General features: G+C 47.1%; 1 protein-coding gene across 1 annotated transcript in view; it reads right to left on the reverse strand.

The window, feature by feature from the left end:
- Positions 1–14,923, reverse strand: part of TMEM132C (transmembrane protein 132C) — a 174,785-nt gene that overhangs the window by 66,229 nt on the left and 93,633 nt on the right. Inside the window, exon 3 of the mRNA XM_041410222.1 lies at positions 5,570–5,716. Within this exon, the coding sequence (XP_041266156.1) occupies positions 5,570–5,716 (147 nt within the window). The remainder of the gene's footprint in view (positions 1–5,569; positions 5,717–14,923) is intronic.

Genomic DNA, 14,923 nt, shown 5'->3' on the forward strand with positions numbered 1-14,923 from the left:
GGGCAGGCACTGGCTGCAGCTCTCAGCAAGGCTGGGTTACTGCAGGCATTGACTGAGCCTCCAGCATTTGGTTTTGATAAGCATGTAAAGAGCTCTTCCAAATGATACAAATTTACTATGCAAACAGATTTGATGCTTTCATTTGGGCAAGAAATATGTGAAGAATGCCCTTTCTCTTGAAGCTTCAGCCCTGCTGCTTCTCAACAGACCCAGGAACTCCAAAGTAGATAAAAAAACAAACAAACAAACAAACAATTATTGCAACTGAAAGTTCTGTAGAGATCATGGAGAGATCTCTAATGCATTTTCTTATCTCATCTCTACTAATTAATTTCTTCTCTTAGATAAAAAATCTCATGGGCATGCCTCACTCCTTGGCTAACACTACTTTAAGTTATGTAGGAAGATTATTGTAGTATTTTTTGAATGGTCAGGACTAAATCTAACAGTGGTTCTGTTGAAATCCAACAGATTCATCCTCCATCTTCTGTCCTCCATCCTCCCTCCTCCATCTTCTGTCCTCCATCCTCCATCCTTCATCCTCCATCCTCCATCTTCTGTCCTCCATTCTTCCTCCTCCATCTTCTGTCCTCCATCCTCCATCCTTCATCCTCTGTCCTCCATCCTTCCTCCTCCATCCTTCATCTTCTGTCCTTCATCCTCCATCCTCCATCCCTGCTCCTCCATCCTCCTCCCAGCTCGGGGCTTTGATGAGCCCTGCTGACATCCAAGCAGCACAAGAGGAGCCATGTGAAAGGCTCCTTTGGGAAGGCACCTTCTAACCCCAGCCTGGTGTGCCCTGGAGCAGACACTGTTCCAGGCACAGCTGGCTGCTCCTCGTGGGTGTGTGCAGATGTCCAGCGTGTCCTGGCACGTCCCCTGCCCACTGGAGACATCTGTGCCCTGATGTGACCTGGAGCAGGCATCCTACCCAAGAGAAACCTCCCAGTGCAAGGCCAGCAGGCGAAGAGGTTCTCTGGGAGATGAGATGAGCAAGCAGGGAGGGAAGGATGGCTGAAGCAGCAGCTGAAGGCTCAGCTGCAGCTCCTGCTGCAGCTCTGGACACCACACACACGTTCCCAGTGGCACTGGAAGCACACAGATGCTCAGCACAAGAATGACTCACGCTGGAAGCTCCCAGGGCTGCTCCAGCCACTTGCCAGCAGCCTGAAATGTGCACAGTGCTGCCAACAAGGGGCCAGAATTATGGACTTGTTGAGCTTGGGAGATTTTAATTAAGGTTGTTGAGTCCAACCACCCTCCCAGCACTGCCAAGTCCATCACCAAAGCACACCCCCAAGCACCACTCCCACTTGTTTTTCAAATAGTCTGGGGACACCTTCCCTGTTCCAGGGCTTGACAACCCTTCCAGTGGTGAATTTTTCCTCATATTTTTCCTCATATCCAATCTAAACCTCCCGTGGTGCAATTTGAGGCATCTCCTCTTGCCCTGCCTGAGCACACACCTGGCTCATGTTCAGCCAGCTGCCAGCCAACCCCTCCAGGCTCTTCTTCCAATTTTCCCTTGAATTATGGAGGCTTCATTCTGCTCAGCTGAGGGCATTTAGCACCTCAGCCTCTTCCTCATCCTTTGTCACAGTGTTTCCCCTCACATCCAGTGAAGAATGGAGACTCTCCTGAGCTCTCCTTTTGTTCATACATCCATATACAATGCCTGCTCATACGTGAATTTCTTGTAAATGAATGGAAATTGTTTCTGTTTCAGGGTTTAATGGTGTAAGACACCAATTGCTGGTGCCTTCTTCCCAAAGTATCTCTGCAGTTTGTACAGCTCAGTCCCTACAGACACAGATGTGACCTCCTGCAGACACGTACAACTTCCCAAGCATCTACAGCAGTGGCAGGTGCCACCTCAGCTCTGCTCCTGCCTCAATTACCAGTCAGAAGGATAAACAATTGGGCACGAACAAATCCTGACCCACAAGCACTAAACCCCTGAATCTGGTGAGAACCCTGCTCTCTGCCCGGGCTGCAAGGTTTTGAGGTCAGCAGGCACCACTCTGCTGAGCTCTGCAAACCACTCTGACCCAAAACTGCCAGGGCAGGGTGACCCAGATTCTGAAATAATTAATAACATCTTCCCTGCTCATAATGTGTGACTGCTCTTGTCTGTTCACATCCTGGGCACGGGCTGGCTGTGTTCTGCTGCAGGCAGACACACTCCACATGGCTCACACTTCTTCAAGCCTGACTCACGCTGTACATACACACTTTACTTTTGTTTTTCAATCACAAGGGAACTGATTTCACTGACATCCTTGGCAGCATATGGTGCTAGCAGACAGAGCAGGGATCTGCACAAATAGCAGCGGCTTTGTTGCTTTCCTCCACGTGCTAATGACACCAAACACAGCCTGGTAACGTAATTCCTGTTTCCACGGGCAGGCAGAGATACCCAGACAGGGCTCAAAACCAGCCACAACGAGCCCAGCCCAACAGAAGGTGCACATGTGGCACACGAGAGGGAGTAAGTGGCCGTGGCACGGCCTGAAACATCACCACAACATCTGGAAGCACTCTTCCCCAGCCTGCCTCTGTATCAGACAGATGGCTGCAGAGTAAGCCCACAGGCCTCTCCAAAGGTTCAAGGCCAAGAGGATGAAGTGCTCCATCACAGCAGTTTTCCATTCTGTCAGTGTTTCTAAACCTCTCTGCTCTCCCCCACTCGGTTTCTCTGCCTGGCTGGCAGAAACCTGCGGTGCTGGGTGACTCCAGTGCCCTACTCAGGGGCACAAGTGCCAACCCAAGGGCAGCTTGTTCCAGGACACCCCAGGCTTGCAGCAGCAAGAGGAGTTAGGCCTAGATCAGACTCAGCTCCAGGATGCTCTGGTGCTTTGGCTTTGGCACAGAAACCAGCCTAAGAAATTCCCCGAGCCCTCCTTGCTCCCACCCTGCACCCTCCTCATCCCCACAGCTGGCAGCAGTCCAGGGCTCTGCTGCACTGAAGTTTGATATTTTAAAAAGCAAACAGCACAAATACCCCTTGCTCTGCCTTGGAACAGCCCTCCTGCCCTTGGGGCAGCCCAGAATAAGCTACCCAGAAGGCAGGAGCCCTTCCACTGGGCTGCTCTCAGTGACTGGTACCTCACAGATCACACGAGCCTTAGGCTGGGACCGAGGCAATGCTGAGAGATGGAGCTGGCTCCAGGACTAACCAAAAATATCCTTTGTTTGTCTACCCCAAGCACACACAGCAAACCTCCAGAAGCAGAAGCAACAAAGGAAAACAAGCAACCAAGCAGTTGTCTAAGCCTTGTTTTCACCAATCAACACTGTTGTTATCCTCATCAATAGCTACTTGAGTCTCAGCAGAAACTGCATTATGAGGCACACAAACATTGCTGATTTCAAGCTGCTTGCAGTTACTTGCCATAGTTGCAAAGCCTTTTTGAATAATTTTAAACTAAACTCTGGCTCCTGGCTTGAGCACCACAAAGTATTTCTTAAAAAAGTAAGGAAGCGTGACCCACTTAAATTCTCCAAAGGTAATGGTAAACAATTACTGATGTGATGTATCTAAAATATCTCTTGTGTTCTATTATTTATATAATGTGAAAGGTGTATTAGCTGCTGTTGCATTCAGACTCAAAGTGCTTCTTTCAAAATGCTTACAGTGTAATTATATCCACACACTAATGACAGAGAAATGTGCAAGAAAGGAAAAGCTGGGAACAAAAATCAGTATTTTTCTTGAGTCTGGGCACTTGTCTCTAGGGGTGTGAAGGGGAAAGAGTGCAATGGTTCTCCATGGTGCAGCAGGGAGATTTCTGAGCAAACACAGTGGAAAACTCCTTCTATTACACAAATTAACCAACAGATCTGTGAGCTTTGCTGCAGGGAGGATGAGGCAGTGCTGGCACCCCAGAACTGCTCCTCACAGCCACACTGACCTCGGTGCAGAACTGCACATCCCCTCTGTGACCCACCCTGCTGAACCAGCCTGGAAGAGCTGCTGGCAGCACAGAGAATTCCCACCAGGGCTCACAATTAAATCAGCCCAATGGAGTGTCTGTGCTCTGTGCTCAGGGCTCCAGAGACCCTCAGGGACTCAGTAATGCCCACTACACCCTCAGGGCTCCCCACCCAGCTCTTCCCTGTACACAAACATTTCCCTCAAACCAAGGCTCATCAGGCTTTCAGAAGGCAGCAACTATTTACATGCACAAATGAGAGAGGCATTAATTAAAACATTGAGTTTTATTTGCATAATTAGTGCCAAAAATATTTTTATGGGTTAATTAGACTTCATGCAAATTGGATTGAAGAGATTTAATTTGGGGTTTGATAACCTGACTATTATAGTTCTGCAGTTGCAAATCTGCTCAGAGCTGCATGCTGTTCTAAGGTATATCCTCCCTTTCAAACTGGTGTAATTTTTACTCCTGGCAGCCTCAAATGATGCATTTTTCCTTTCCCTTTACCAGTCCTGAGGAAGGTTGACCCTGGTTTGATGCCAGGTGCCCACTAAAGCAGCTCCATCTCTCCCCTCCTCAGCTGGACAGGGAAAATAAAATACAATGAGAGGCTCAGGGTCGAGATAAAGACAGGGAGAGATCAGTCACCAAGAGAAAACACACTGAATCACAATCAGCTCCTGCAAGAGGAGCTTCTGCACTTTACACATGTCCAATACTTGGGCACAGAGGACAGAAGTTAAAATTAGTTAAAATAAAAATATAAAATAAAAGTTCAAATGCTCAGGCTCTCTGTGCCTGAAGGTGTGGTACAAAGCAATAACAAAGCACCCACCAAGGATTCCCTGATGCTGCTCCACGAGCCCAGGTTTGTGGCTAACAGCAATCACAGAGCTGGGGCTGTGATCCAAGTGTTGTTTGGACCTGTACAGTGGGAATTTCTCTGCATGGACTAAGGTACAGCAGCGTTGTGAGAACTCATTATAATTCCTGGGAAGAATAAAAGGATTTCCACTGAAAACACACAACTTCACTGTGTGGAAGACAGCCCTGCTGATGGAGGAAGCCCTGCCTCCGTGCTGTGGAACAGCCAAACACAGCAAACAGGGAGGCAGGGGCAGCCCAGCTCATCCCAGAGCTCCCCTCAGGCATCACCCAGCAGGCCAAAGGAACCTCCAGGGCTGGAGGAATGCAGTTTGCCACCAGGATTCTGCTGGGTCAGCCATGGGAGGTGTGAATTACCCTGCACACTGGAAGAACTCACTGCTTGCTCCGTGAACCAGCCCCACAGGCTGTGCTACACTCGGAGAAACAAGGTCAAAACTACCAAGCCAGAAAAAGTAAAGGCTCAGTAAAACCCTTGGAATTAAGAATATTCGTATTGCTGCCAAAATGACAGCACTCCCAGCCCCAATGTAGGTCTATTCTATTAATTTTTTCCTTTGAACTGATGAATTTTATTACCCATTGCAGGTCAGCAGATGGTACCACAGCTGCCCTGAGTGTCTCCACCTTTCCAGGCTGCAGGTTTAATAGCTGTGAGCAGTGCTGATATGAGCCTGAAGTCCTTCAAGCCCTGAATGGTACTGTGGACATAAATGAGTTTAATGTGCCGAGAAGATGAGGTTTCATACCTGTTCCTGGAACTTGGGGCTATCCTCTGACACATGACTGTGGTGGTGGAGTGCTTGCCACCATTGCCCACCTCCTGCTTCACGTCCCACTGCCGGGGGTCACTCGTCCTTGCAGCCAGGATGTTCACACCTTTCTTCACCTTTGCCCTGTGGGAAACAGCAATGGGGAGAGGTTTAGGCTCATTCAGGGATCTCTGGATGCAGCTCAGGCACGGGAGTCTCAGCAGATCAGTTTTAAGGTGTCAGATGTGTTTCTAACCCAGCAGTAAATAGGAGAGTGATCTGTGAATGCAGACCTATGGCAACATCACATTTTTTTGGACAGGCCCTTTATATGTTCTGCTGGAGTTAGGAGTCAAACTGAACCTGTAGCAAACCTGCACTCAAGGGTCTTTTCTCTATTCAGGCAGTATTTTTTCCCAAAGAGAAGCTTGTCCCAACACAGAGGACTGGCATGTTTGTCTGTGTGCCTCATCACTGCACAGAGGAACACTCCACTGGAGGCTTTTTAACAACCCAATTTTATTCCAGATTACATTTTTCCAGGTATCAGTGGACAGGTTGCTGCTCCTCTGCCTGACAATTTCCTCTTTCCTACAGATTCCCAAGGAAATTTCTGTGTGAAATCTCCAGCCTGGAGAGAATGCAGCTGTTGGTTGAGACAAGACTTTGTAACCCAGAGATGTTCTTACAGGATGCAGATTTCTGCCACTCTCAGTTGTTATGCCCTGTGGAAAAGTTAACTGTATTTACCTAGTGATGCTAATAACATCAGCAACAACTGCGTGGAAGGTTAATTACAGAACACTTGCTAATTAAAGAGCATTTGTACAAAGAATTCTCAGCAAAGGTGTTTGGGTGCAGAATGCTGAACTGCTGATGCTCAGCCCTACCACAAACACCAGGAATGGGGCAGATGAAGAGTTTGAAGACAGCAAGGGACAAAAGGATGATGAGTAAGTAGGGAGGAGGAGGAGGCCACTGAGGAGTCCCCAGCCCTGTGAGCAGCGTGGCCTCATCCTCAGAGAAGAAGGGAAAGGGCTGCCTGACCCCAGCTAACATCACAGCTCACAGAGGCTGAACTGAAAATCACAGTTTTCTAAAATATTTATGCAACACAAAATGTTAGTTACTGAGCAGAAATCATCATCTAGCAAGACGCTGGTATCTTCTTGACATTTCTGAGGACTTGGCACCTAAGTTTCTTTAAAAAACTGATCTTTCTGCATCGTCAGCCAGTAAAACACTCAAAGGCTGTCATTAGGAATGACTGAGAGTACCTGTCTTCTTGCAGTTTTTCAACAAAACACAATTAATTTAAGGTATTGAAAAAGAAAAGCTGATTTTTTTTTTTCCTTCCCAGTATAAAAGCATCAAAGATTAATTCTCTCATTTGTAACATGAAACACCATGGAGCTTTACAGAACCCCGTGTTGCTCTGGTAAGAGGAGCCTGATGAATCTCTCAGCCTTCAGCTGAATTACTCAGAAGCAAAAACAGAAAGGCAAAGGAAGAATCAAATCCATTCCTGAAGGTTCATTAAAGCTTTAAGTCCCATTAGGTTTTCCAGTATATTACAGTTCAGATAAATGAACAATAAATAAGTGTTTCAGTCTTTATAAAACACTCCTGCCAATCTCGAAGCTGTGTAAATCCATCAGTATTTCTATGGTTATCTGTATTTTAGGAGATCTTTGGATGCATTTTAGGACACTGCAATTTAGCAACTGGAGAGAAGTAAAACCTCATTGTTTATACTTTGTTCAGCTGCTCCTTGAGACAGGCCCTGAAATGACAAAACACCACTCAAAATGAGGCTCCCGTGCTTGGATTTTCAACAGAGTTACAACTCTGTCAGCAGCTGCAAATTGCTCTTTCCACCATGGAGCCTGACACAGTCAATACCTGGGCTCCTGTTAATTAGGATGGACGCTGTGGATGGCAAGGTTAGTGGTCAGAGACACTGCCAGAGGACCAGAGCATGGCTGCAATGCCATTTTGTTAATTAACTACGGGATGGGGCATTAAGTTGAGTGGTTTGCACATATGCCATTATATAAAGCCCATTAAAAAAAAAATTCCATCCCAGGGTAAAGTAGGTTATGTTTAGGGAGAAAAATCAATGTTGTGATTGCACTTAGGACTGCAATGAGGGTATGAACACCCAGAAGACTGAACTTCCGAAATAAATATGCAGAAGCACAATTTGCAACTCTCCCTTTAAAAAGGGCATTGAGTTTTACATAACAAGGTCAATGGATGAATCAGAATTAAGTCAGACAGAAATGAGCCCCACACATTTCCAAATGCAACCTGTACATATGCTACAAATGTTTTCACTCCAATTTTTATTTACTTGGTGTTTGAGTGCTAGCAAGGAAAAGTCTATTTCATTACTCACCAAAGATTTGTTGACCTTGTTGGATGCTTGTGATTAAATATTCATTTTTTAAAATCAATAGTGCCAACTTTGTACATAAAAATCTGTAAGTTATACTACCTCAATAAACCCCAGGACCGAGGACCTGGAGGCCAAATGACTCGACAGCCTCCTGTATTTCCCCACCTAACCTCAGAGTGTTTATAAATGTACTGTGTTTGCTAAAGGGTGACAATAAATGGAGAGGACAAACAGCTGAGGTGCTCCAGCTTTCCTCGGGGTGGGGTTCCCCACTGCAGCTGGGAAGTTCTTTGCTGTTTCTGCTTATCCATAAGTAGATGGTTGTCCTCACACAGAGGCTTTTCTGCACAGCTCCACGGCCTGCAAGCTTCCACCAGCCATCATTTGTCAGCTTGGACCTCCACCCAAAGTGGAGCCAAAATCTTCCCCTCCACCGTTATTCTAAACAACCTCCTGGGAGTGTCACTAAATCTAAAATTGAAAATGCACAAAACCTGAGGGCAGCAGCTCGTTCATTTGAGGGCGATGGCTGTGAGCTGGGAGTTAAGCCCAGCTTTTGATCTGGTGAGAAAGCAAAGCTTGGATGGGAAGCTGGAGCCCAGCCCAGCAGAGCTCAGCTCCAGCCCTCACTGGGGAAGGAAGGCATTCCCCATTCGGAATGGGGCTCCAAGCTCTCTGAACACGTGGCACCCAGAACAAGGGGAGATTTTCTTGCTTGAACTTCTGAGGTTATTAACTCATAGCACAGGAAATCTCTGCCTCAGCTCTGTCTCAAAGTAACTGTCTCTCTTTAAATCTCTCAAATGGAGAATTAAAAGATTCTGCTGGCGAGCAGAGCAAGCAGCATCTCAAACATATTACAGAGAGTCTCCAGCAGCTTACCCAGGAATCATTACTTAATTTGTGCCGAGACCAAGTAAAACCATTTATTTACTCACACAATCACACTGCAAATGTGCAATTTCCAAGCAAATATTTCACTTTCAACTTGAAGCTTTCAGTTATATACAAAGATTTTCATTTAGCACCTCACCTTCCTAACATGTCAGACCTAGAAATGGTGCTTCTAATTAATGCATTCTGATCAATTGCAAAAGAAAATCTAATTCTTTCATTTCACTATCCTCAAATTACAAGAAATGTCAGCAGTATTTAGATATAATACTGTACAGCTATTAAAGACAGCAACCAAAAGGCAATTGAATCAGCAACAGCCAGAGCTGGAGATGTGACTTATGATTTAAGGAGCTCAAATTATAGCTTCCTATTTAAATTTAAAAGTTAATCTCGCAGAACTGCTGTGCCATGGAAGGGCTGTGCTACCTGCAGCAGTGCTATGGAGAGGGCAGACTGCTGAGAGCTCCCACCAGCCCTTCCCATGCAGGATTCTGCTGATTGTGCTAATTAGTGATGAGCATCACCCCCGTCACTGCAGAGGAATGATGCTCAGAGCACAGGCCCAGGGGAGCTGCTCTGTCTGGGACACAGCTCTGGGCAGCACGGGGAGCTGGGCACATCCCTGGCTGCCCTGAGCCTGGCACGCTGAGCTGGCAGCATCCAGAGCTGTGGCTCGCTGCAGGAGCAGGGAAGCAGCAGTGCCAGTGCCTGGAAGTGCAGGAGTGGGGCTGGAGGGGGAACAGGGCCATGCCCTTGGCAGCAGCAGGACCAGGTGTTACTATGATATTTCATGAAAAATCCTTTGCTAGGATTTTCCCCTCCTGAGGAGCTGGGAGCCTCAGGAAAGAAATGTAAACAATAACTGTGTGCTGCTGTGGAATGCTACAGGTGCATCTTCCATTGCTCCATGTGGATTGTTTTCATTGATGACCAACCACAGCCTCCTGTGCCCAGGCTGTGAGCAGTCACAGCATTTTGTTATGCCTTCTATTCTATTCTTGTTCTTTGTAGCGCTCTGATCAATCTTTTCTCTCTGTTCTTTTAAATTTTAATACAATATAGTAAAAATATAAATTTTAATATAATATAGATCATAAAATAATAAATCAACCTTCTGAGAAAATGGAGTCAAACCTCGTGTCTCCACACATGGGGAGTCCACAACAGCCAGGTACTCACGCTGCACTCCAAGCAATGCTCACACAGCAGGGCTGCTCTGAGAATAAACACCCAATTCCTGTAACCAGCGAGCTTCAGAGTGTCTGGAGAGCTGTCCAGACCCCCAGCCCTGTGCTTGCTGCCAGGCTGTTTGTTTTCCATGGGTTACAGCCATCCCTGGTAAATGCCACGCTGCTCCCTCGTGTCCCCGATGCGGACACTGCTCTGGGTCTCTGCAGCCCGCACCTGCTGCCCAAAAAAGCATCCCAAACTCAAGCTCGGGGCCAGCTGCAGCTCGGTGGGTCCTGTCCGGGCTGTCCCCAGAGGATGCTCCTGCTGCACAGCGAATCCCAGCAGCTTCAGCTGAACAAATGCTGACCCCTTTTGGTCAGTCTCCTCCGAGCCTCGCTGCTTCTCCACGCTCTCCTCTTTTAAAAACCCCTGACTCTTCTGGCTGCAAAGGTCAGGCTGTAAGAATTCCTTCAGTGGCTGCTGAAGCCCAGGGCAGCTCTCCTGGTGGCTCGCTGCTGGGCTGCACGTTACAATTAAGTCGCAAAACTTCATGAGTTCTGCCAGAAAAATTTCAGCTTCTTCCTGCCATGATTCACTCCTCTCCTCCTTTGTTCCCAGAGTAAATCAGGAGATTAAAGCCAGCTGCAGAAACCCATAAAACCCAGGCAAGGGACTGACCAGAGCAATTAAGCAAGATTTGTTTTATTAAGTAAATATTTTTCCTTTCATCTTTCTGTATGAAATGAGTCGCTGGATCTCTCTGCAGCTCTGAAGGAACAGGACAAACATCTGCCTGCAAAACATCACTCATGAAAAGCTGAGAAGCCAGAAGTGGAACAGAAGATGCCCTGGTTTGCTGGGTCAGCCTTTCAAACATGATCCCTTCATTTGCAGAGCACACGGACAGGGTAAGTGTGATTGAGTAGCTTGGCTCAGCTCAGGGAATTTGGGATCAGGTATTAGCTCCAGCTTCCTGCTGGGCTCCACACAGGATCCCTGTCTATCATCCCACTCCCATCCCACCAGAGCTCTCTGTGGCCACTTCTTTCCTACTGAAATTTTAATTTACAAGCCACAAGCCCACGTCAGCAGGAAAAGAGAGCTCCTCTCAACTGCAGAATTTAGGTACTAAATGGATCAGGTAATGAATTACTGCTAATAGCAGCATTTCAGATCTGGTCCCCAACTCAGGAGCTACTGCAAAGGGCCATCCATGCAAGAATCATCAGTAAAAGCAAAGAACTTGCTGCTCAGAGCATCCTCTCTGCTTCAGGCATTTCTCTCTCATGGTGTATCCAAAAAAGGCCGTCAGGAAACCACTTTTGTAGAAAAAGAGAAAACAGCCTTTAAAATGTCAAAACAGCTAAACGAGGTACACAGCTCTTGCTCTTCACTCCTCACAATTTTCCCTTCACTTCCAATAGATCACAAGGTTGGTCTATTTGAAATGACTTTGGAAAGGATAACATGTCAAAACAAAACAAATGGAAACATTTCACTTTGAAAATGAAGTAATAAAATCCTTTGAGAATCTCCAAACCAGAATGCTTAAGCTTCTTGAACACAGGGAGCAGCTGAGGCAGATTTCAGTATTTCTGAAACCTCCTAGGTCTGGCAAATTGGGCTAAATTCATCCTCCCCAAAACTTCATATTCTGGTGACTTTCATGTCCATCAAAATTATACAAATTCTCCCACTGCCAGTGAGGAGTCCTGGGATCTAAAATAGCTCAAGGGCTGATCTTCTGTAGAGTTTCTTACATAACTGAAATTCCCTGAGACCCCTGGGAAATCAGCTGTCTTCTCCTTCAATAGCAATAGGTGCTTCATATCCCTTAGGAAGCTCTGAAGAGCTCAGCTGCAAGGCACGAGGTGGATGCTGTCAGCTGTATTTTAGTTGGTTTTATTTTTTTTTTCCCCAGAAAAGAAATCCAAGGTATTTTGGGATGCTCCAGGGACAGAGTTTTTTGGGTTTTGGGCTGATATCTGTGGTTAACTCTGCGTTAACATTACCAGCTCTCTTGAGGAATCAGGTTTCCCATTACTGAGTTTTAAAAGAAAAGGAAAAAGAGGTGCTTTCTGTGAAGTCTGGATAACCCTACCCGAGGCACAGTCAGTCACTGAACCTAACAGATCTCATGGCAAAGCTGCTTTCTCCAGCCCTGAATTTTGATAGCACTAGTTAGGGGGTTAGAAAAGGTGTGAGGGAGTGGGGAAATCCTAAAAAAATCTATAGATAAAAGCAGGATGGAAGTACACAACACAGAGAATCTGGATTTGCCATCCAAGCTGCGAGGAAAGCCAGTCTGAATTTACAACCTGCTAACATCCTGCCTCCAGCAAAGACAAACACTGCAAACTCCTGAGCTCCCAGCAGCTGTCACTGAGCTGCTGCTGCTGCACTGAACTCAATTCCTGCCTGCAGAGAATCACCCCAGCAGCACCAGAGCCCTGCTCAGGGCAGCACCCACCCCTGCAGCAGCCTCACAGCTCCAGGCAGTTCTCCTTGCCCTCTCTGCCCTGAGTTCCTTTTCTGGGACCACTCTGGTGGCAAACCTGAGCTCAAATGATCAGAGCAGCAACAAGGCAGGAGACCAGATGGGCCAAAAGCAAAATCATGCCCCAAATAGCTCCACACACACACACACCACACACCTTCCCTTGCCTGTCCCCAGTGCCCAGCCCCAGGAGTTCCTGTGGATGCAGCAGCTGTGCCAACCTCACTGTCTGACAGGAAGGACAGCAGGCTTGGACATTTATGGGGTTTTGAGCCTCAGTTCCCAGCACCACTGGCAATGAATCCTCACAGTTAATAAGAACTGAAGGAGAGGGAAAAGTGAAAGCAGGAGAGAAGTGTTTTCAAGAACATGAATCCCTCCTTTTTCCTTTTTCCAACACTTGACCTGGCATGCCAGGATAGAAAACCCCAATCCTGGGCTGGAAGGATGGAGATCCCCTCCTGACAAACTGTCCCAGGATGGCACAGGAAATGCTCCTTTCCCAGAATTTACAATGCACATGCTAACCAGCAGGTTTGCTGATTAAATTATCAATATCATTTGAGACAGGGGACAAGGCCAGTATGCTTAGCCCTCTTTTCACTGCCCTTTACCTTTTACTTGTGGAATCAGCAAAAAATCTGGGTTCCCAAGAAATGCAGGGGCATTACAGAGCAGACCAAAGTCGTGCAGTGCCTGAGGGGGGTGTGCAGCAGTGCTCTGAAGGCTCTGCTCTCCTCATCCCAAGCACTGGGGATGCTGACCTCAGCTGACATGGGGACAGTCTGAGTTTGCAGTTTCCATCTCCTCAAAGGGTGAATGAGTAGCAAAGCTCTTTTCTGGTCTGAAACCCAAACAGACGAATGGGTGAGTGACAGATCCATCTCAGGCACTCTTCAAGGAAGGAAAGAAGTTGCAGCATAATCACATGCAGGTAAAATCCCTGGGCAGCCTTTGCTGTGGGATCAGTATCTGGGTGAACACTCATTGAAGAATTCATCACATGGGGAGACACTGGAGACCAGGCTGGCTGCTTTGCTGTCACAAAGGCAGCTGGAATAATCTTTCTCACACCAACACATGCCTGCTGAGAGAGGCAGCAGAGACAGAGATGGGTGTTGTGTAAATAAAAATCCTACCAGGGTGAATCCAGAGCACAGATTCAGCTGCACATGCTAAACACAAGCTCGTGGATCTATTTTATAGGACCAGAGACACTTTTTAGATAAGTAAATGCTTGGAGATTATATTTCCCTACTACACCCAGTTTCTATTATTACCAGAAAAATCTCTAAGCTGCATATTTGTGACATTCCCCCAGCTGGCAGAGCAACAGCAGTGCTGAGGAAAATACTTACTGTTTGCAGTGGTTATTAGGATTATTACTTAGACCCCAAGTGACTTTCTGAAGTAATCTTCCCATGCAGTCCCTTTGTGGTTTTAATCCCATCCTCACTCCCCTTCAGCAGCTGCTATGAATACAGCTTTGCCATCAGCCACGGAGCTCCAGGGGCTGTGTTTCCTTCTTCCCTGAGGGAAATCATTTTGCTGAGATCAGCTGCTGGGAAGAAGAAGGGGCAAACGTCCTCAAAGCAGTGAGAAAGAGAGGAGCCTTCCACCCAAGCAGTTGTTTGACACACAGCTGTCCCAGCAGCTGAGGGAAGCGCTGCTGGTCACCGGCTCGGGAGCAGCTCTGTCTGTGTCACCTTGTCACTGTGACTGACACTGACTGCAGGGTGGGGGCATCACCAGAGCCCTGGGAGCCCCCTGCAGCCCCCAGGGCTGTGCTGGCTCTGTGTGTGCCCCAACCCATCCTGCTGCTCTCCCTCCCAGGCCCAGGGAGGCTGGAACAGAGTCCAGAGTGAAATGAATAAAGCAGGGATTTGTTAAAAGGCTTCAAAGGATGCACCTTGGGCAGTGCAAGAGCTCAGCTGTGGCTCCACCCAAGGTGGATGGCATGTCATGAGTTTTCACACTTTTATCAGTTTTGGTCCATTTCCATCGGGGTTCATTGTCCAGCTCCAGCTGCAGGTGATGCAGAGGCAACACTTGTTCCTGGATGCAGATATTAAGGCCATGATATAGCCAAACCAACATAAAACACCTTCAAGATAAAACAGATCAATGATTTGGAACTCTCGTTGTGTTCGTGGCTCCCTCTCTGTGAGGATTCCAGATCTGCAGAAGTCACATTCCCTTTATCACCTCCTGGGGTGTCTCTTCTCTCCCCCTCAATGACTCTCCCCAAAAGTCACTTCAATTCATCCAACTCCAGCCAGCAACTAACTGCAGGGATGAAAATCATTTTGTTTCAGCTTGATGCAGCAGAAACTCAGCAGTGCTAAACAGCAAACTAAAGAGCTAAATAGCAACACGGGGAGCATGCCAG

Source organism: Onychostruthus taczanowskii, unplaced genomic scaffold (assembly GCF_017590055.1).
Source record: "Onychostruthus taczanowskii isolate IOZ18803 unplaced genomic scaffold, ASM1759005v1 scaffold32, whole genome shotgun sequence".
NCBI lineage: Eukaryota > Metazoa > Chordata > Aves > Passeriformes > Passeridae > Onychostruthus > Onychostruthus taczanowskii.